The sequence below is a fragment of the Pelophylax lessonae genome (assembly GCF_965119305.1).
Source record: "Pelophylax lessonae genome assembly, chromosome: 2".
Taxonomy (NCBI): Eukaryota; Metazoa; Chordata; class Amphibia; order Anura; family Ranidae; genus Pelophylax; species Pelophylax lessonae.
The window spans coordinates 731,160,678-731,182,448 of NC_138769.1; the positions used below are offsets into that span (position 1 = coordinate 731,160,678).

A 21,771-nucleotide genomic window follows, 5' to 3' on the forward strand; every position below is an offset into this window, starting at 1 on the left:
GACTTCTGAAGGTTCAAAATCCAGCCGAACTCCCGCAGAGTTTGCAGAGTAATCTCCAAGTTGTCCATCAGAGCAGTTGGAGACTCCGCTCGCAGAAGAAGATCATCCAGGTACCCCAGTACCGCCCTCCCCCACTGATGCAATAATGCTAGTACCGGAGCCAACACTTTTGTGAAGACCTGAGGAGCGGAGGTGAGACCAAAGGGAAACGCCACAAACTGATAATGCTCCTCCACCATGGCAAAGCGGAGAAAGCGCTGGTGACCGGCACATATCGGAATGTGAAGTTAAGCATCCTTGATGTCGATAGATCCCATTACCGTGCGAATGGACTCTATTCGGAACTTCTGTACGCGCACAAAGCAGTTTAGCACCTTGAGGTCCAGAGTTGGACGCACCTTGCCTTCCTTCCTGGGAAATGAAAACAGGTTAGAGTAAAACCCCTGAAAATGTTCTGAAGTCGGAACCGGGACAATCACCCCTTGAAGTAACAAGTCTTGCACTGCCCCAAAGAGACCCTGTAAGCGATCTGGGTACAAGCGCAGGTTGGAAGGGAAGAACCTTTCCAGGGGGTAAGACCGGACCAATTTGTCTTTTACCAGAGAGGTCCACAGATCCGGAAACTAGCAAAGACGTCCCCCCACCCAAGATACGGGTAAGGGCAGGAGGAGCTCGCTCGTGACTTGCCAGGCCAGGTCCTCCTGGAACCTATGGTGGAGGCTCTGAAGGGCTTAGATCCCTTGTCTTGAGACCCTAAGGGACGAAAAGGCCTCTAATGAGCCGAGAAGAAAGGCCCCTGTTTACGACTGGGCTCCTTGCCCTTGGAAGCCTTCCCCCCCTGTGAGGCCCTTAATTATGTCATCCAACGAAGCTCCAAATAGGCAACTCCCCACAAATGGGAGATCAGCTAAGGCCTTCTTAAAAGTCTGATCCGCAGACCAGCATTTTAGCCAGATAATAGGCCGAAGGACCACTGCGAAGACAGACAGTTTGGAAATCAAGGGAGCCGCATCCAAAGAGGCATCACAGAAACTGTAGCCCCTGGACCAATTGATCCGCCAGCACCGCAAAGGCAGGGGGAAGCTGTTCCCCCTCCAGGTCCGTTAAGGTTTAGCCCACTCAGTCAGAGTTTGCGACACCAGAGCGATAGTAAATCCCGGCCTAAATGCTGAACCAGCCACAGTGAACATAAGGCGGGTCAAAGCCTCCGACCTCCTATCAGCCGGATCTTTAAAGGCCGGGGATTCCTCAAACGGAATTAGGTGGCTTTATTTAACCTGGAAACCGGTGAGTCCACTACAGATGGGGCCGTCCATTTTGTAAGCAAGGAATCCTCATAAAGGATACCGCATCACAAAATGCATAGGAACCACAAAGTGTTTAGTGACAATATCATCAAAGTAGGTGGGAAAGGGAAACACCCTCGCCGCCCTGGAGGGCTTGTGGGTGCCAAAAGGGACCGGCACCTTCGATGCAGCATCAGCCGCATCCTCCATCTGGTGAAGGGGGGGGGGGGGCGCTTTTTGCTAGCCCATTTTCCCAGGACCAATCCACTTTGGACATTAAGGACTCCAAGACCGCCATCAGTGCAATCAGGGATTGATGGGACCTGGAGGGCCCGGCAGCCTCTGAGAGGGGATTAGGTGGGGAAATGTGCTCCAGGGACTACATTCGTGAAGAGAGGGACCCTCACAAAAAAGTGTATAACACTGCTAGGGACAACCCCACTGCGCTGGTGGTATCACAGGGCCCAGAACAGAGCACTACCACTGCTATAGCAGAGAGAGGGAGAGAAAACCCCGCAAAAAGACTCACCACCACTGATTAGGCACTTAAAGCACCAGGCTAACTGCACACAACGTGGTGATCAGGAAGAGAAAGATACAGGAGTCAGCACTAGGGGATGAGGAGGGGCTCCCACCACCGAATCACCGCCCATATAGATTCAAAAACAGGGCTGCCGCTATTTTCAATGGGAAACCCCCATTAAAATGGCCACCAAGGCTACACAAACATGGTCACCGATCACAGCACAAAAAGGTCCCAAGAAAATGGCGGCACCATGTGGCTCCCAGGGGGGACCTCAAGAGCAGCAAACATGATCCCAGCAGGAAGGGGGGCCCTGGCAGGAGACCCAGACCGACCTCGAAGGTATGGCCACGCCATAGGAGGGGGGGGGTGTGGGCAGATGAGGGGTAACAAATCCGCAGGGGACAACCGAGAAGGGGGGGAATAATGCATGGGAAGGAGGGAAACCCGGGGGGTCCGACCACCCCCGGGAGGGGCTCATGTCCACCCCAAAACCTCCAGGGTTAGAGGGGGGACAGCTACTTACCATACCAGAAACAGGGTGAGCACCGCTCCATCAGAATAGGGATGACTGTCAGCCAGGGGAAACACTGCGACCTTGTCCGAGGCCAGGGCATCCTCAAATGGAAGGTGGAGGAGCGCAAGGTTTCTAACATCCACCAGTTCCATGATGTTGTCATGGAGGAGTGGAAGAGGACTCCAATGGCAACCTGTGAAGCTCTGGTGAAGTCCATGCCCAAGAGAGTTAAGGCAGTGCTGGAAAACAATGGTGGCCACACAAAATATTGACACTTTTGGTCCTATTTGGAATTTTCACTTAGCGGTGTACTCAATTTTGTTGCCAACGGTTTAGACATTTATGGCTGCATGTTGAGTTATTTTGAGGGGACAGCAAATTTACACTGTTATACAACCTGTACACTCACTATTTTACATTGTAGCAAAGCGTCATTTATTCAGTGATGTCACATGCAAAGATATAATAAAATATTTACAAAAATGTGAGGGGTGTACTCACTTTTGTGAGATACTGTATGTACATTAGATTTTTTTTTTTCATTTTTTATTTTTAATAAATTTGCAAAGATTTCAAAACAAACTTCTTACACGTTGTCATTATGCAGTATTGTAGAATTTTGAAGAAAATGGATTTAATCAATTTTGGAATAAGGCTGTAACATAACAAAATATGGAAAAAGTGAAGATCTGTGAATACTTTCTGGATGCACTGTAAATGCAGGAGTTCAGAACATGGTGAAATCCTGTCTGTTTTTTGTACTTGGAGACACCCAGGCCCCCTTTTCTCAAGGTGACAGACAAAAGTGCACATTGACAATTACAGATATATACCCATCAATCATCCAAAAGTCAACACACCTGTGGGTTTACCCATGCCTCATGCTTGGTCCTGTGTGCCAAAGAAAATAAAGAAGATATACAATAATGCTCTCCGGCCTGTATGAAACAATATACCTTATACTCGGGGCGGAGAGCGGTGTGAACTAACATACCCCATACTCAGGATGGTGAGTAAGGAGCATGTTAGTTTGCACTAACCATTTTTTCCTGTCTCATTCACTTGCCATTTCTATATGTGTGGACTCTTATTGTGCACATTTGTCTGTAACTTGAGAAAAGGAGGCCTTTGTGTCTCTGAAATGTTGGTGGAAAAACATTTTTTTTTGTAGTTATTGTCCTTTTTTTTTTTTTATGACCTCTGTAAACGATTGAGGTTTTACTTCTAAAGTGCCGTCTATTTTTCTACATACATATACGGGGGCTGTACTAAAAGTAATGCAAAAGTGGGCATGTTTTATTACCGTACATAAGAAATTCAAATTTCACATGTAAATAATACATTTTTTGTTACATTTTTTTTCCCCATGAGCTACTTTTTTATTTTATTTATGTTTTTTTTGGTGCATGCAGCTTGTGTTTTTGAGGGCTGTTACCTGACTTTACAGACAAATTTCACAGGTCGATACAGTATCTCCTTTTCTTCCTCATTGTAGGTAATTAATAGATTCCAACCACAAGCAATGGGCCATTCACGGAACTCTTGATGAAGGAAGGCTCCAGACTGTCCGACATCCAAAAAAAAAAAAAAAGGGGGGGGATATTTACAAGACACTCTCCAGCGGGGCTGCAATCTCCATGCTGTACAAATCTTTTGTCTCCACAAATCGCTTGGGAGAGGAACCTGGGCATGGCCCTTGAAGTGGAGGATTGGCGATCCTGGACAACACGCCTACACAAGGGCATTATGAATGTTGCCCTGACAAAGTTTTTGCAAGATGGTATTTGGTACCAGAACACCTAGCTAAGATGCACCCAGATTCGTCACCCTTCTATTTTAGAGGCTGTGGCCAGGTAGGTTCTGTCCTCCATGTGTGGTGGACCTGCCCCAAGGTCCGGCATTTCTGGATACGGATCCACTCCTTAATCCACTCAGTCACTATGGTTAACATTACAAAAGATCCTCAGATCGCGCTACTCAACGAACCCGTTGATAATATCCCGAGATCTACCCAGACTCTAAAATATTACATGTTCTTGGCAGCAAAAATAGCCGTTGCAACCTCTTGGAAAAGCCCTTTGATTGATTTAGCCCTTATGAAGAGAAAGCTTACATCGATCATGTTACATGAAAACTAGTCAAGTGTCCTGAGGGACAAACAACCCCTATTTGAAAGGATATGGACCCCCTAGCTTTCATATCTTCAGGTTTCAGACACCTGAAGCTGACACCGGTTTTATGGCTGGATAGGATTCTGGACGGACGGGCTCTCACTCTTTTCTTTCTCTTGCCTTGTTTTTCTTCTCTCTCTGTTTATTATTTTTCCTCTCTTCTCTTACTTTCTATTTTAATTTTTTTACTTTTCTAAAAAGTCTATCCACTTTGGGCCAGCTCATTCAAGAGGAAGTCAACTTGGCTTGAAAAAAGGAGTGCACATGCCTGGAGGTGGCACTGTGCATGCCTTGAAACGCATTGCAACTCCCCCGTCTGGCGACATCATCACTCCACATCGGCACAGCAGTCCATCTTTATATCCATGGACCCTCTGGCTGCCCGTTACCCGGAAAAGAGTGGCCAGTGTTCCTTTCTGGCTTTGTGACTGGAATACAGCCCTGTGTGAATACCCTGATGGGACTCAGTAGATGCCCACCATAGTGAGGAGCCGGTTTATAAATGACAATATGTTAGTGGCTATTTTTTATTGTCCTAATAAATTATTGCTTTATTGCACTTAGAGGCGCTCTCTCTTTCTTTTTCTTTGCATGTCCAACATCCACAGAAGGCTACACAATGTTTATGGAGAGGACACCATTGACAAGAGTCAATGACAAGACATTGCTCATCAATGGTGTCATCTCTGTAAACATTCTGTAGCCTTCTGTGGATGTCGGACAGCCTGCACCCCAACTTCACCAACAACTCAATGACGGCATGTTGCTTCTGCTTGGAATCCATTATTTACCGGTAATGACAAAGAAGAAGAGCTACTATAGGGGAAGATTTAGTCTACCAACATGTGAAATTTAAACAATCTATGCAAGTTTTTAAAAAAAGGTTATGCCCACTTTTGCATTACCTTTGGTACAGCCCACATACTATGGCATCACCTTTGACCACGCACCTTCAGCAACAAGTGAAAGGTATCGGCGCGGAATGGATTGTTTATCACTCTATCCAAAAAAAAAAAAGTTTTGACTAGAGATGTACTACAAGTACACCATTCCCCAAGGGGTTCCCGCTCTCACCCTTCACCGCTTATTTTATTTTTCCCCCCTCGCCCTCCTTGCCCTCCTCTACTCCTCCCTGTTCAATCCACATCGCATTTTCCGGCTCTTTTTATTCCCTCGCTCCCTTTCCTCATGTCCTTCCCACCTTCTTCTTCTAATTATACCAACAGCCTCCCCATCTCCAGCGCAAGCCTCCTGATAGGCCTGCCTTTTGGCATGCCTTTACCATCCACCCCAAACTACAGTCTCCCAGCACTCTTAGGCTTTTGGTACACACCAATGTCTATGTATTAAAATTGTTGCAACTACTTTTCTTTTAAGCTCATTTTGGGGTATCCTTGTATTTATACACCTCTTTGTCTCCGAACTCTATCATTTTTGTTATTTTGTTCATTATGCCCTGGTGTTTGCCTATCCTTTTGTGCCTGTTTGAAGGATAGCTCTCCTGTACCAAATGTTTTATGCTCTTCTTGATTTTGTATGGTCGATTTCATGAAATTATACTTTGTGCTGTTTATGTATCTATCGTACCATTGTCTGTACATTCCTTCTGGTCAATAAAATATTTGAACAAAGATGTACTGCAAGTAATTGCACACTCTGGAAACTATGACAAAGGAATCCAAACTTTTTTTTATACTGCAGTGGTAATCATTTACGGAGAGCTGGCTAAGGGAAAATGGATTTTATCCAGCTAACTTCTATTCCTAATCCAGGCAACCGATCTAAACAATGGATGATTGATGGGGACATATGATTTTTAACAAAGCAAAAGTAAGGAAACTGTATTGGTCCGTTTAAGTTGGATCTGCAATGAGACCCATAAAGACATGAAGAGGGTGATCTGCAGGAGGCTACAACGACATTGGATTATTCCTTAAAAAGTTTTTGGCAATTGCATCTATGTTCCAGTAATCTTCTAAATAAAATTTTAATCCAAAAAAAAAAAAAGGGAGCAGATTATTCCCCAGCGCTCTCCCTCTAGAGGAGGCACTAACAATCCCTCCTCCTTCGCTCTTCTTGCTGGGTACTACACGAGTTCATCCCTTCTAATCCCCTGATGTGCGAGACATGCAGGAGGCAGCTGAAATCCACTTCCCAGCACAGGGCTCCCTGCCCAGACAGTTCTCAGCTCTCATCACCCAGCTAGAGCTGGGAGTATCTGTGCCAGGATAACATTCCTCTGTGTGGCCCGCCCCTGTACTCCTAGCGATGAGGTCCACACCACCCGCCCTTCTACCATGCTCCTATCCAGAACAGCATATTAACTAACTAGGAGCACTGTAGTTCTGAGTTCAATCTCCACAAAGTTTAAGTTGCATAACTCCCCGCCTAATTTAAAAATGATTAAAAAAAAATAATAATTCACTGTACAACAGTCCGTAGACACATGAACCCTCTGGGTGGCAGGTTTAAGCCACGGCAGGGTTTATGTGTGGAAAGTACAACTGAGCAGACAATGAGCACATACATTGATCTGACAGGTACAGTGAATAACACTATCTTGTGACAATGTGGGTGGGATATATTAGGTAGCATGTTGTCCCTGAAGGTGATGTGTTGAAAGCAGAAAAAATGGGTAAGAGTAAGGATTTGGGCAAATTTAAAAAGGACCACATTAAAATGGCCAGACTACTGGGTCAGAACAACTCCAAAACTGCAGCTCTTGTGGGATGTTCCTCATCTGCAGTGGTTAGGACAGACTAAAAGGGGTCGAAGAAAGGAAAACCAGCCATCCAGCGACAGGGTCAAGGGTGGCCGGCCAGGGCTCATTGATGCACACGGAGAGCAAATGCTGGCCCGTGCAGTCCAATAGAAGGGCTACTGGAGCTCAAATTGTGAATACTTTCTGCTAGAAAGGTGTCAGAACACCCAGAGCATTACCATTTGTTGTATATGGGACTGCGTAGGCACAGACTGGCCAGGATGCCCATGCTTACCCGTGTCCACAGCCAAAAAATTTTGAATTGGACCACAGAGCAATGGAAGCTGTTTGAGGTGTTGACTTGGCCTCTAAATACTCCAGATTTAAACAAATCGAGAACCTGTGAACTGTGCTGGATAATAGTCCGATCGATGGAGGCCCCACCTTGCAACTTACAGGACCTTAAAGGATCTGCTACTGATGGCTTGGTTCCAGATACAACAGCCCACTTTCAAAGGTTTAGTAGAGTCCATGCCACTTGACAGGTCAGGGCTGCTTTGGCGGCAAAAGGGGGACCTACTTACAATTAGGTGGTTTGTCATAATGTTATGGTGGATGGTCATAATGTTGTGCCTGATTGGTGTAAATCCCACTTCAGCTTTCTCAGTTACTGAAGCCGATGCTTGATGAGAGATCACAGTTTGTACCATTCATGAATTTTTAGCATACCCATGACATTTTCCCAGCTGGTTAATGGTCTTTTAGCCCATTCTGGGGCTTTAGGGACCTTCACTTTCATTTCAAAGTACTAGGAACCTTACAACCCAAGTGAGCTTGATTATAAATAATTACCATCAGAGCTTGCCCACACAGTCATTTCCTAAATTGGCCAGTCTGGAAGTTTACTGCAGGGGTCTGGAAACAAAGGGCCATTTACTGTCCTTTAGACTTTAGTACCACTTTGGTATTAGGGGGAGAAATAGTTGGTGTCAGTGGGAGCAATCATGCCCCGTCGTCTGTGTCAGAGGTAGGAATCATGCCCCATCGTCTGTATCAGAGGAAGGAATCGTGCCTCGTCGTCAGTGTAAGGAATTGTGCCCATTCGTCGGTGTCGGTGGGAGGTATAGTGCCCAATGGTTGGTGTCAGTGGGAGAAATCGTGCCCCTTCGCTGGTGTCAGTGGGAGGAATACTGCCCCCGCCGCTGGGGTTAGTAGGAGGAATAGTGCCCCATCGTTGGTGTCATTGGGAGGAATAGTGCCCCATCGTTGGTGTCAGTAGGAGGAATAGTGTCCCATCGTTGGCATCATTGGAAGGAATTACGCCCTATCATTGCTGTCAGTGGAAGGAATTATGCCCTATCATTGGTGTCAATCGCAGGAATTATTCCTCATTGGTGGGGTCAGTGGCAAAGGCAAAAATGCCTCAAGAGCTCAGATAAAGGCAAGCAAAAGGGCCACATCCAGCCCCTGGGCCGCAGTTTGGAGACCACTGGTATACTGCATTTAGTAGGCAATAGGGAGAGAGAGGTGGGAGGATGTGGCATGCCAAAAGTGTGTGTGTCCAAAATTTGGTTAGAATTCCCATAGAGACCATCTGAAGATTGGAGTATCCAGGAGCTTTGTGGAATTAAACTGAAAGTGCATGGAGGCATCTGGAGGAAGTAGATGTAACCTCTAAAGACACAATGGGGCTTATTTCATAAGGCAAATAGTCTGCACTACAAGTGCAGTTGCTCTAGATCTGAAGGGGAAAATAAAAAACAGCATTTTTGCTTGCACATGATTGAATGACAGAAATCAGCAGAGCTTCCCCTCAGATCTAGAGCAACTGTACTTGCAGTGCACAGTATATTTGCCTTTAGTCCTTTTCCCCTTAAAGTCTGTTGCAAAACTGACATTTCGGGGGATGCTGATCTATTTGGCCCACCTCACTGATTCCACCAGCTGACCTCCATATCTTTACAGGATACAGCAGTGACATGCAGGCCAACATAAGGAACCAGCGAGAGCTGCAGGGCACCACAGAGATAAACACTCCCGGAATTGTTGGACCAAGAGGACCCTTTCTCATGAAAGTGGAGTTCACCTTTTGATGATTTAGCATTCATGTACTAGTGATAAAAAGGCATCTGAAAAAGAAAGTGTCTGTGTTGTCCACAGTGACTAGCCATTTTTTTTTTTTTCCTTCACACTTAGACATTTACCGGAAAAATATTATCTGGAATCTGATTGGCTGCTATGGTGAAACACAGATAGTTTTCTTTCAGATGCTTTGTGAACAATATCAAAATGATGAACATTCCATGTCCCTCTGAAGCTGCTGACATTGGGCTCAATTCAATGAGTTACAAAGATCGTTACTTGCCATAACGACCACTATTTGCAGCAATAATGACCAAAAAGCATTACCAATAAAAGTCACATGACTAAATATATCGATAATATTGGCAAATTACATTACACCTAGGAGACTTGAGCTTATAGTCTATAGAAATGACAAAATCCTTCTTGGAGCAGATTGCCCATTCTGGAGGTGAGAAGTCATCTTGGCAGTGATCTAAGAGGGGTAGGATTTGGGTGCACTATATCTACAGTTACTACAGCTCTACTAATAACACAAGCAGCGCCATTGCTGCTTTACCTGAATCTCCTTCGTGACTGGCTATCCTGCGGGCTGCTAACTGGCTGGGAGCAATAACAGGAACTTTAGGAGTGCTGCAGCTATGGGGCAAGGATTCTGAAGACAGCAAAACGGCACCGGAAGGTATGAGGTCAATGGCAAAAACAACAGCGGGAGGGCATGGGAGGAAGAGAGAAAGATATTGGAAAGGACAGGAGGAAGACACGGGTGCAAATGGGAATAATAGAGAGCAGCAAGGGAACAATGGGAAAAGAGAGGGTGATGAAATATATCAGGAAGACATGGGAGGAAAAAAAAAAGACAATGAAGGGCAGTATAAAGATAAAGGAGAAAAAAAAAGAATGATGGAGGACATTGAGAAAACATAGGAGCAAGGGAGAGGAATGATGAAAGACAGCAAGAAGACATGGGAGACAGAGAGAAGAATGACACAGAACAGTGGGAAGACAAACGTATGAAGGAAAAATGATAGGAAACAGTGGGAAGATGTGAGTGGAAGAGAGGAGAATAACGGAAGACATCAGGAAGAAATGGAAGGGAAAACAAGAGAATGATGAAGGACAATTAAAAGACACAACAGAAAGAAAGGAGATTGATAGAGGACAGTGGGAAGATATGAGAAGAAGAAGGAGGAAGGATAGGAAACAGTGGGAAGATGTGAGCGGAAGAGAGGAGAATAATGGAGGACAACAGGAAGAAATGGAAGGGAAAACAAGAGAATGATGAAGGACAATTAAAAGACAACAGAAAGAAAGGAGATAATAGAGGACAGTGGGAAGATATGAGAAGAAGAAGGAGGAAGGATAGGAAACAGTGGGAAGATGTGAGCGGAAGAGAGGAGAATAATGGAGGACAACAGGAAAACATGAAAGGGAAAACAAGAAAACGATAGAGGACAATTGAAAGACACATGAGCAAGAGTGAACAGTGATAGAGGAGAGTGGGAAGACATGAGAAGAAGAAAAAATAATGATAGGGAGAGGATGACATGGGTGGAAGAGATGATAATGAACAACAACAGAAAGATTTTGGAGGAAGATCAGAAAATAATGAACGGCAATAGAAAGACAGAAAAATGATGGAGGGTAGAAAACGACATATAAGAGAGAAAAGAGAGAGTAAAAGAGAGAATGCAGGAAGAAGTGTTTGGAAGACAGAAGAATGGTGTACAGCAGGAAGACATTGCATGAAGGTAGAATAATGATGGAGGACAGTGAGAAGACACCGAAAGAAAATAGAAAAATAATAGGAGGACAGCAGGAAGATACAAGTGGAAAATAAGAGAATAATGGAGGAAAATGACAGAAACCAGTGGGAAGACACAAGAGGCAGAAAAGACGACAGAGAGGATGGAGGGTGGGAAATAGATAATGTGCATAAATACAAAATGGAAAGGGCGCAGAGCATGGAAGATGCAGAAATAAAAAAAAAAAAAAAATGGAAGAGAATGATGATCTGAAAATGAAATGAATGCCAGCAAAATACAAAAAACGAAATTATACAGAATTAAATCCCCAGAATTAATCCAGACAACATGGCCTCATAATGTGCTTATTTATGGCGTCACACTGAAAGGGGTCACACCTTACAGCTCATTCAGAGGTGGGATTGGCTTGGCACATTTGGTGGGTCTGCCTCTGCCTATCTTGATTATCACACAAATAAAAAGTATAAGAACCAAACAAAACCCACAATTCTACATATCTACCTACTTTTGGGAGAGCAGAAAGCATTTAACCTGGGTTCACACATGCTCCTACATGAAAGTCCCACAACTTCCGATCAGACTTTGCCCTGCAACATTGGTCAGACTTTAATGAACAGGATTCAACTTGAGATGAGTGTAACTTGGGTCTGGTATGGATTTGGGTTTTTTTTTTTCAATACATTTTGCAGTGCTAACATTGCCTCTGCGCACAAGCCGCATGTCACAAGTCAGATCAGTTAAGATGCTAATCCGACTTCGATACGACTTTAATAATATGCAATGGGCTGGAATCGGACCAAAGTAGTGCAGGAACCTTTTCCCAAGTCAGACCAGTCAAGACGGCTCTCATAGGAAATCAGTGATTTATACACGTCATGCGACGTGCGCTCTCAAAGTCGGAGCGTATGTCGCACCAGTGTGAACCAGGCCTTAGGGTTGTTGTAGAGCTGGTCACATGCGGATACTGGTGCACTCAGAATCTTGTGCAGCTGTGCATAGCAACCAATCAGCTTCTTACTTCAGATTGTTCAATTAAGCTTTGCCCAAAAAAAAAAAAAAAAAAACTGGAAGCGGATTGGTTTCTATGCAGAGCTTCACTAGATTTTGCACTCTCCAGTTTTTGGAAATAACCCCACTGCCTTTCCTACCTAACAAGCCTGAGAAAGATAATTTCAGCTAAAGATCACTGATGACTTGTTGAACAAAACCAATATTGGAAATATAAAATTCCGCTCCGATGGTGTAATGTACCACCATCCTATTCAAATATGAGGTGCCATGTTGTCCAACTTCTGCCCGAGAGTTGATTTCGTGCTACTCTACCGCCACCTTTTTGACTCTCTGTGACATTAGGCACAATCTTTGCTAAAATTGCAACTTTAAAGTGATTGTAAAGTCTCATTTTTTTTTCTATTAAAGCAGAGTTCCGGCCTAAAAAATGACTTTGGTTCACCAGCTTGCTGACATTACCTAAAAAAGAAATGGATAGTCCCAATTTTTGTTTTTGTTTCCTTACCTTGTTATAGAAGAAAATATACTCACCTTCCTTCCACTTCCTCCCTCTGCAGCCATGGCCCACGCCGTCTCTTCCTGCTTGCGATGACTGCTGGGAGCTGAACATCATCGTTCCCAGGAGTCAATGCGCCTGCACCGGCCCCGCTCGTCACTTCCTGTGCAGGCACGGCATTCCCTGCTAAACAGCTTCTGGGCATTCCCAGAAGCTGTGCAGGGATGACGCACCTGCCCCGGAAGTGACAGCGGGGCCGGTGCAGTGCATTGTGGGACCGAAGAAGACAAGGAAGAGGACATCAAAGAGGACACTCCGGCTTCAGCTGCCCACACCTGAGATGGCAGCGCTGGACAAGACATTTTCAAGGTAAGTATTTGTTCTAAAAGGTAAGTGCGACCTGGGACAGTTCAGAGGCTATCCATTGTGGAATGTACTAGCCCTGACTGTCCTGGGGGTATTTTTTTCTAAAAAAACCTTTTCGAGGCCGGAACTCCGCTTTAAAATAACAAACATGTTATACTTACCTCCTCTATGCAGTGATTTTGCACAGGCCAGCACAGATCCTCTTCTTCTCGGGTTCCTGGCTGGAGCTCCGGGCCCCTCCCCCCTGTTGAGTGCCCCCACAGCAAACAGCTTGCTATGGGGGCACCTGAGCCAGGCTCTGTGTATCCATTCAGACACCGAGATGCAGTTCGGCCCCACCACCTCGCTCTATTCATTGGCTGGGTTTAATTTTGCCTTTGGAGGACACAATTCTGCTCCCTCTGTCATGATGGTCCGAAGTCACAAAGATGGGAGGGGTGCACTGAAAGAACAGGGGTGTGGCATGATTAGACAGGAGTTGAGGAAGGCAGGAAAGGCTTTTCTCAGCAGACAAGCAAGGAGTCATTCTTAGAGTACACCCAAAAGCAGTTTTTAGTAACAATATTGTAATAATTAACCTTTACCTACGCCATCTGCTGGCTGTTACTTAGCACTGCAGTTCAGGTCTCTGCTCTGCACACCTGCCCTTATTAGTGAACTTTAAAGTGAGGTCACAGCTTTATATGCTCATGTCTGATCAACAGATTTGTGTTTGTTCTTGCCTTGGATAGAGGTCTGTCTGTTTCTGAATTCTGGATGACTGCTCATGTATTGGAATACTCAACTGAGCTTATACTGAACTTGTTGATGCTTATTTGGATCACAGACCTGGACTCTTGTCTGCACCCAACCTAGCAATCAGTCTGCTGTCTCTAATATGGCCCGTTTACTCTAACTATCTAAAGAATTATAACACTTCAGCATCTATCCTGTCTATTGTTACTTCTTGCAACAAAAAAAGGGGTTGATTTTCTAAAACTAGAAAGTGCAAAATCTGGTGCAGCTCTGAATAGAAACCAATCACCTTCCAGTTTTATTGTGGCCTAACTGAACAAGCTGAAGTTAAAAGCTGATTTGCTACCATTGCAGAGCTGCACCACATTCTGCAATCCCCAGTTTTTAGTAAACCAACCCCAAAGGGTCTACCAAAATTCGGTAACAAACATAACGTCATCTAAAGCTTGCTGATGACAAACAGCCTTTAAAAGCACAAAGTAAAACGGTCACTTTAACACGCAGAAGAGTCAGAAGCTATTTTTACTGTGTTTGCTTGCGATTATCCAGCTGTATAATTAAACTGTCTCTCTTCCATTGTGCTCTGGATTAATAGGTTTAGTTTCAGCGCAGGAGTCTTCCCAAGCCTGATAAGTTCATTTATGTATAGTGCCGATTGTTTAGCGAAAAAGGGAAGGGTCAGGCTATTGTGAAAGGATATGGATAAAAGTGGCCCCCCTCAGAGATGGCAGCAGTGAGCCCCGAGAAGAGAGGACACAGCCAGGTATTTAACTCAGCGTTCAGCATGACTGGAGTGTTGGAATGTACAGGACAGAGGTCCAAATACCTCTCATATCTGCACCACCGGCCTGTCCACAGCTAGATCCAGAGTTTGCCCTAAAGGCACACAGGCCAGAAGCAACAAACATAAGAGACTTATACAGCTCAATAAAGAAATACTTTAACATCAAGGATTCCAGAAATACTAATAGTGATCGACCGATATCAGTTTTTCTTTGGCGATACCAATATTTTGGCCAATGCATATCGGTATCGGCTGATATTTTCGTACTCTTTTTTTTTTTTTCTTGACAGGTATTCTTGTGGAGGGATCTGGGGGTCTAAAAGACCCCAAACCCCTCTTCTGCACTTAAAAGCATTCAAAACGCCAAGTTTGGCTGTTTTGAATGCTGTAATTTTTTTTTAATCTGGCGCCAGTACCCGGAAGTGATGTCATGACATCACTTCCGGGTTTTTGCATGGAGACCAGATCAGAGCCGAATGCAGCTTTGATCGGGTCTTCGGCGGCCGCGCAGGCGGAAGGCGGCGGGAGGGGGACGTCCCCTCCCGCTCCTTGTAATGACAGCCTAGCTATGGACGCCAGTACCGGGTGATGCCTCTAGCTGCAGGCATCACTCCGGTACAAGCACTTTCCCGAAATATCTGCAATATCGGTAACCTCCGGGGCCGATTCTGATATATCAGGAAAAGTGCATTTCGTCCCTCGATATATATTGGCTTTGCCGATAATCGGTCGATCCCTAGTACTAAACCTTAAATGACAACAGGACAACAGTATCATCTAAAAATACCATGATTTGAACTTTTTGCTGGGCCCCCGGTGTATGATATCATCCTTAAAAACATGGTTCTACATTGTTATAAAGCATAGATACCATCACCATCATTGAAAGAGAGAATTCCACCCAATCAGAGTGCAGGAAGAAATACCACCCAAACAGAGAAGCGTAATTGAAGAGGATTAAGGATGCACCAAATACATTATTACACCTCTTTGCTAAACTTTGCAACCTCAATTTTAGTCAGGTACAGATGTAAACCTATTATACGTTTGATCCTCTACCCCCAAAAAAACAGAACAGTTCATCCAAAACTGCAATTTCAGTGCTTGATGCCAGAGTATTTAAAGCCTAAAGCTGGCCATAGATGGTGTGATTTTCTTTCCTGCAACCCAATTGCTCGATTCCCCCATTAACGCAGTCCGTGTAGAACTATTTCAGCATGTTGGAGCCCTCCTTGCCAGCAGAACAGAGTGATTATTGCTAGCGGCTATAGCTGCTGATAAGATATGCATGTAAATATCCGACATCATGGTTGTACCCAAGTCAATCCATCAGCCTATTGGCAGCCTACAATCAGTTAGAATCTCGGATGGTTCCTGCTGAGCCGGCCAAGATTCAAACCATATATGGCCGGCTTAAGGGTTAGGGTGGCCATCCTCAAACAGAGTTCCTTGGAACACTGGCATTCTTCAAGAGGTTGCTAGGGGTTTCTTTCAGCTGTGGCAGACTGACTTCTTAGCTTACAGTGCCTGCATATTTCTGGGCCAACATCACTGGCTTGCCTTCAATGGTCTTTTTAGCTGAGGCATTCTTCTTCTTGACCACTAATGTAAGTAGGCATCTCTCCACTGACCACCAATGTCTGGATGTGTTTCTTTTTCTGCCATTATTATCACTTGTCATTTGAATTTTGTGATTATTACTGATAAATCAATAATCACTAAATAGAAGACCTCCGCAGAGAGACCACAGAAAGCACTCAAAGCAGTGGTTTCTCTGCAGGGGTCTGAGAACCCTCAATGCGGAGTTAGAGTGAGAAATTTTGAATTAGCAGATCTCATGCTCTGAATCAGCAAGGGGGTGGGTGTGCCAGACCTCTGCAGAGACACCATCCTCTTCAACACAGAGAACAAAGGTCCTCCTCTGCAACATGCTGGCAAAGAACAGGCTTTTCTACCCAGGTTGCTGCTTTTTCAAGAACTGCAAAACAAATTAAGACTGAACACCTTTGTGGTGTTATAGGTACAATGGTGGTCCCAAACCAGGCCCTGCCATCTGGCAGAGGTTCTTGAATCACAAGACCTACCACACAACATTGCAAATGCTTTGGCTGGAAACAGAATTGCAATGTATTTATGTCAGCTGTGCATTTAGCTGTCTGTCGGAAGTTTAGTTCACCATTAACTTCTTTCTGTTTGGGTCTGTTAAATTTCCCATTAAAAAGTGTTTTGTTATATCTGACTGATAAATGCAAACTAATACATGTTGATCCTGTCCAAAATCTTCCTATGCTCTCCATCTACGCTGCACTATTACCAGTTACTGCTGTCCTGGGATATCTGTAAACTTCAGGACACCCCCTCTCCTACAGCAGTCCCGAAGCAAACCAGGAAGTGTGTTACTGGCAGGATCAACAGTTAACTATTCTTTCTAGTATTAAGACATTGTAAATTTTGATCTAACCTACCAATACAATGGTAATAAAGTCTGGATAAAAAATTCAATGTCTAGAAAAGCCTCAACATAGGCTTCAAATTTGGTGCATCCCTAGAAGCATTTAAGAACTTCAGCCAAAACTTTTTTAGATTTGGAGAGTATAGAAAAGGGTTAAAAACCTTTCAAAAACCTCCCTCCACTATTTGAACACGAGACGGTGGTCACCAGGACAGGGAGTAAGATTAAATGTATTATCAACCCAATAGAGCTTCTGACCCTTTCCAACTCCATACAAACCTAAAGTGGAAAACCGTCTTGGCTGAAGATAAAATGCCATCAATTAGAACATCGAAAGATTTGAGAAGTGCGGGTGTTAGTAAAGGCTATCGACAGAAAGAAAGAACAGCCAGAAAATGCAATGATGACAAGGCTCGGTGTAAATTGATAGACCAGGCCAAGAACCATGCCGAGGTTAATTTACAGTAGTTAAAAAAAACCAGGCTAGAAACCTTGTCCCTCTGCCGTCAAGAATCGGAGTCCAAGGTAGCGGGGATTTATCTGCACCGCGGGCCCTAAACAAAACCACAGACAGTAAAACATGAGGCAACAGGGACATAAGATGGCTGTACTGTATATATAGTTCCAGTCTGGTAATATGACAGAGGTGAGTATGGTCCATCATGGAGGGAAATTACTACTCAAAGCTCAGATTTCACTTTTCACACAAGTCCTTCAAGATCAGAAAGACAAAGCCTGGATCATTCTTGGTGCTGCTATATTACAAAAATCTGTCGGCATTTAAACATTGTAGTGTAACCACTGTGGCTCAGTGGTCATTCATGTTTTCTATGGCTCTAAAAGCCCCAAAAGATCCTACATCCACTTTACAAAAATATATTTACCTTATTGATACAAAAAAAACATTAAAATAAATTAAAACTACATTAAAATTGTGGCTATTTTTTCCATATTATACAAACATATATTGCAGTATGGGTTATATATAAAGACCTACACCTCCTACCAAGACAACTTGTGTCCCAATTTTGGTTTCTGCAGGAGCATCCAACGCGTTTCAAAGTATTGTTTTGTTCTCTTCTTCCTCAGGGGTGTATAGAGTGTAGGATCCAGGATACTACTAGGCATACACTATATTACCATATTATAAGCTTTGGCACGCCTACCTTTACACGCACATGAACATTAATGGCATCCCAATCTTAGTCCGTAGGGTTCAATATTAAGTTGGCCCACCCTTTGCAGCTTTACCACCTTCAACTCTTCCGGGAAGGCTGTCCACAAGGTTTAGGAGTGTGCCTTTGGATACGTTTGACCATTCTTCCAGAAGTGCATTTGGGGAGCCAGCACTGATGTCCACTCTAATTGACCCAAAGGTATTCTATCTGGTTGAGGTGCAGGCCAGTCAAGTTCCTCCACACCAAACTCACTCATCCATGTCTTTATGGACCAACAATTAAAGTGGTTGTAAACCTCAGACATGAAATATGAACAAATCATACCCCTCTATAGTGTGTACTTGTCTCAATCCAGAGCACTAAGTGTAATTTCTGTCTGCTGCCTCCTTCCTCTGCTATAAACACGTGTCACTTCTAACAAATGTTTCCTGACACCAAGAGAAAAATGGTGGAGGGACCTCTAGTAGATTGACAGCCTCGACTGTTCCTGTGTGCATGGGGGTGTGTCCCTTCTATCCAATCAGCTCTTCTCACTGTTGTAACTTCAGCTCTCTGCCCCCTGCTTTTCAGAGCGAAGAGATCCTCTGTAAATTCTGCACTTTGCACGGCTGCAAGGGAAAAAAACGGCTGTAGATATACAGGTACATTTTATGTAGGAGGATGCGTTTCATCTCTGTGTATCACCTGAGGCCAGTTACTTCACTGGTTATATGTGAGGGTTTACAACCACAAAATGGTATGTACGCAACATTAAAGAAAATACCAAATTCCTCTAAAAATTTTCAAGAATGTGTTGGAGATGAAAACCATCCACACACAAAAAGATAAAGCTGGTCTTAAGGTACAATCGTTTTGAAGTAAGCAATCAGGTCGGTATGAAACTTGAAGACCAGTGACCGCCTAGATCTTTGAATATTGTATGGTTCCCCGTGGTAAGAGGTGACTTTTGTTGCCTAAAAGGTATTGTTGCCTAAAAAGTCCCAAGACAATGAGGATCTTTTTTCTTTCCAGTTGAAATTTATGGACATCTGTTGGATACTCGAGTTTCCTCCACAATCTAAAAGCACCACACTTACTTGTTTCCTAGAACTTGGTTAAAAATGTTGAATATTATAGCATATATGGTGTGACTCGGGGAATTACATCAGAGGGTGAGCTCTACCCTGAAGGAACAGAGAATGGTGATCATGAAGAAAGGCACTCTGGAAGACACCACATAAAATGCTGCCAATTTATAAAATCAGAGGAGAAAAATAGATCTTTCCTAGTTCCTTATAATATACCATTCATGCCAGATATGCAATTAACAGGTTACCAGAACTGCTATCGGGAGGGAGGACGACAACCCATACAAATGTATGGGGCCCAGGAGTAAGGAGGGGCCCGGCATGGGCCCCAACCAAGGAGTTGTTGCTGCAGACCAGGACAGGGACTAGGGTGGGCAGAAGTGGTACTTTCCAACAGGCGCCGGGTTTTTCATTCCAGTTTACAAGGAGAGGAGAATGCACGCGGCCAGCAGAGCGAGCAGCGGGAGCAGCAAAGCCAATGCAGGATTTCTTCCTCCTGCTCCGGTACTGTGAGTCTTCCTCTGTCCCCTCCGCAGCTCCATTACAGCTCCAGACAGCTCACACTATCACTCCATTGCGTGGGTGGCCTCGGAAGGCAGCTGGCTGCAGGCCTTCTAGCTGTGGGTCTCCCTTTACTGGAGAAGGATGGGCAGGGGGTCTGTGTTGGGGTTCCCTCTGATCAACCCCCCCCCCCCCGCAGTCCTCCTAGCTGGGGGGGTCTCCTTCTCCTTGAGGGTGAATCTGTTTTGGTGTCCCCTCTGATCACCCTTCTGCAGTCCTCCTAGCTGGACTCTCCTGGAGGGGAGTGGGCAGAGAGGGTCTGTGTTGGGATCCCTAAATTGTCTGCAATCTTGGATGAATTTATTTTAATCGCCCTCATGCACTCCTCCTGTTCAGGGGTCTTCTCCTGAGGGGGGTCAGGATTCCTTGATGGGAGGGAGGGGCGCCTCTGATCACAATCCTTGGTGATGGGGGATCTGTAAATATAGAGGGGGGGTCTGAAGGGGTTATATAGAGGTAGGTAGATGTCAGGGGGTCTTATACAGAGGTAGGTAGGTTTTGAGGGGTCTTACATAGAAGTAGGTAAGTGTCCAGGGGTCTTATAAAGAGGTAGGCGGGTGTCAGGGGTCTTATATAGCGGTAGGTAGGTGTCAGAGGGTCTTATATAGAGGTAAGTGGGTGTCAGGGGGTCTTATATAGAGGTTGGTAAGGAGGACTGGGATAGCCAGTGGGTGGATTCGGTAGGACAGCCAGTGGGCGGGCCCTGGGGAAGGTTGGTGATCAGGACCGGGGGGCCCATGCCTAAAGCGGTCTAAGGGGTCCCAAAATTTCTGAAGGCTGCCCTGTCGGTTACTTACACACCTAAACTTACCACACACAGACTTAAAGTGGAACTTTATCCATAACAATTTGATAAAAATGTTTCTTTAACAGAGAACATACACTATATTACCAAAAGTATTGGGACGCCTGCCTTTACATGCACATGAACTTTAATGGCATCCCAGTCTTAGTTCCTAGGGTTCAATATGGAATTGGCCCACCCTTTGCAGCTATAACCTCTAACTGAGCATGTACAGAGCAGGATGAGACAGTGTAATACTGGCTTTAAAACAGTATAGGCACTTATTTTCAATGCTTTACATAGCTATACCTGCAAAAGGGGCCAGCCTGAAGTCATCTAGCAGGACTTGATTTTCTGAGTAAAGTTCCACCTAAACAATGAGATTCTGGCCTACACCATATGGTAAAACGTATGTGGACACTTGACCATCACCCATACCTTTATGACCAAGACTATGCAGACACCTCCAAATTAATAATTTTAGATGTTTCCAGTAGGGGTACTGTTAATCCCCTGGCTCCAGCTCCTACAGGCCCTTTAAAGGATTCTGAATGGCGGGAGCTTCTCGATCATGAGCCTGCTGTGATTGGCTGCTACACAAGTCAAATATTTAGAATTTGGTAGGGACAATAGAGTTTAAACTCTGGTGCGACTGGCTCAGTGTTCCCTGTACAGCACCGTGGTATATGTCAGAGCTATATAGATGTTGATTAATAATAGTGCGTGACTGGGGGGGGGGGGGCGCATAAGAATGCAAGCTCTTCTGGTGTAGAGAATGATGTGACTGGCTCAGTGTTCTCTGTACAGCACTGTGGTACATGTCAGAACTATATAATAAAAATAGTGTGTGACTGTGTTTAATGAATCTAGAGAGAATCCTTTTAAAGTTTTGGGATTTGGCTTGGTGCTCGTTCCATGGCAGACTCTTTGTGAAGGGCAATATGAGGCATCGCTCTGTGGAGAACCGCGATTGTCCAAAAGTGGAGTGTGGTAGGGTGGAGGAGACGATAGACCATTTCTTGCTTCAGTGCCCCTTTAATATAGAAGTCTATAAGCAGGTGGGTGGGGCTCTGGGTATCCCTTTCTTTTCCTCCTTGAGTTGTGCAGAGTGGTCATACAGGGCCTTTCAAACTCAACAGGATTTTGATTTAGAGACACTTTTTCTAGTTAGCTTAGTAGTTCGTTACTACACGTGGAATGCACAGTGTCAGGTTTCCACTCAGGAAAAAAGGTCCTTCCTGTCAAGGTGGTGCTGCACAACATTCTGGGTGAGGTTGGGTAGATTTGAGGT

General features: G+C 44.7%; 1 protein-coding gene across 3 annotated transcripts in view; it reads right to left on the minus strand.

Moving 5' to 3' along the window:
* Nucleotides 1–21,771, minus strand: part of ARFIP2 (ARF interacting protein 2) — a 142,597-nt gene that overhangs the window by 38,543 nt on the left and 82,283 nt on the right. For 2 of the 3 annotated variants that reach the window (XM_082244271.1, XM_082244272.1), the window contains exon 4: nt 17,382–17,444. The exons of the other annotated variant lie outside the window; for it this stretch is intronic. In XM_082244271.1, coding sequence (XP_082100397.1) covers nt 17,382–17,444 — 63 coding nt within the window. The remainder of the gene's footprint in view (nt 1–17,381; nt 17,445–21,771) is intronic. 3 annotated transcript variants of the gene reach the window in all.